At 30.1% G+C, this 1,922-nt stretch overlaps 1 protein-coding gene across 1 annotated transcript in view; it reads right to left on the bottom strand.

Annotated features, from left to right (window-relative positions):
- Positions 558-1,922, bottom strand: part of LOC107624797 (UPF0481 protein At3g47200) — a 3,720-nt gene continuing 2,355 nt past the window's right edge. The window contains exon 3 of the mRNA XM_016327255.2: positions 558-1,337. Within this exon, the coding sequence (XP_016182741.1) occupies positions 671-1,337 (667 nt within the window). The 3' untranslated portion in view covers positions 558-670. The remainder of the gene's footprint in view (positions 1,338-1,922) is intronic.

Raw genomic sequence — 1,922 nt, 5'->3', positions numbered from 1 at the left:
TTTTATAGAAATAACTTATTTAATGACTGATTTCTTACTGCATATAAGATGGTTGCACAAAAATAGAACATATATATAGAGTGTGTTTGAAAACTTTAATGAGATGGAATTGAATTCTAGAAAGAATTCTCACCAATTCTTAAATTTAAAACAAAAAAAAATTAAATGAAAAAAGAAATGGTTGAAGTATATATAATACTACTATGTTGCCCTCTAGCCTCAATAAACAAGAGGGATATGAAAAAAAAAAGAAATTGATATATTTAAAAAATCAAATTATATTAAGGTGGATTTAGATATTTTAACTTCAAATACAAATTTTATTAAGTTGGATTTATAAATAAGACCTATTTTAGTTTGATTTATTTTTATCTTGAAAATGAAAATTAGAATTTTCAAAAGAGTTTAAATTTATGTATTTTTTATGTTTTAAAGTTAGAAAAAAAAAATAATTCTAAAGAGAATTCTACTTCAATACTTTCCAAACACAATAGTCACATTATTATCTCTCTATAATATATAATCCAAACTAAGTCTTCGTTAACAAAAGAAAAATGTTAAAAAGGCAACAATATTTTTTGTGATATTAATCTACATTTTAGAACAAGGCCTTATTTTTATATTATTAAAATATAAAATTAACCAAATAAAAACTAATAAATTTTGTTCATTACTTACCATCACTCTTAACGAAATAATAATTAAGAACCCGGAGGAAGTTGAAGACAGCAAAAACAAGGACAGCAATCCCAACGACGGTGGAGCTTGCTCTCCATGGATCTCTAAAATAGACCAACCACAAGGCAGCCATTGTACGGTTCCAAGGGTTCTGATAATGCTTGTTGAGATCATTTATGACACCATAGTAACATGTCGTGTTGGCCACAACATGCCTGCACAGACCATTCACAAGAGTCGCAACTTCCTTGTCGCTCCCAAGCTCGTGCACGATCACTTCCTTCTCAACCAGCAACTCCACGTCCACCTGCGTGTGGATCAGCGAATCAATGAGTGACACGTAGTTGCATATGTACGGCTCTTCAGGGTAGTGGCACTGCTCGAACGCGATCAGGTTCCGAAGGATGCATTCTGTTGTGTGGTCAACCTTCAACTGCGGTATCCGAAAGCGTGCCTTCACGTGATTCATGTATGGTAAGCAACCAAGGCAGAGGAATGAACTCAGGATTGGTTTCTTCTCGAAGGTTATGTGTAGCAACCTTCTGTTGAGAACTTTCTCGAAGGTTATACCAGAGTCTTGGAGCTTTGTTGCTGTTCTTAGAACACTGTCTGGGCAACCACTCTCTCCGATTTCGTTGTCCGGAGGAAGATAGAAGTACCTGATGATAAATTTTTATTGCTCAATCACCTTGCTACAAAAATACATTGTCCCTCAACTTTAGAGAAATTATTTTTCCAATAAATAAAAAATTAGAAAAATTTTGTCCTAGTACAATTATTTTTTTAATGTACCTTAAAATTAATTATGTTAAGTGTACAAAAAAAATTAATCACCAATCAATCGCTGCATATAAAAATAGTATATTTAGTATCTCATAAGAAAATTTTATTATACTACTATAAATAAATTTGGTTATTCGTCTATTACAAATTTAATTATTCTACTAACATATTCGATTATTTTAGTAATTAATTATTTACGGTATACACATAGCAAATTTGTTAAAAAAACTACATACATGAAAAGTTTTTAAATGTACTTAGAAGACCGATGTTTTAATAATCGTAATCGTTAATTTTGTATAATAAAATTCTTAAAATTCTTTCCTACATACATATCTTTAAAGATGTCTTCTCATTAAAGATTTAGTGTGTACTATAGTGCTTATAATATAAATTATACATGTTTCAACTTCCTAAAGAGTGAGCCCCATAATAAACAAAAATATTATCTATACTAAAAT

This window comes from Arachis ipaensis, chromosome B02 (assembly GCF_000816755.2).
Source record: "Arachis ipaensis cultivar K30076 chromosome B02, Araip1.1, whole genome shotgun sequence".
NCBI classification, from domain to species: domain Eukaryota; kingdom Viridiplantae; phylum Streptophyta; class Magnoliopsida; order Fabales; family Fabaceae; genus Arachis; species Arachis ipaensis.
The sequence above is the reverse complement of the archived record's forward strand: the minus strand, read 5'-3'. Positions and strand labels throughout refer to the sequence as shown.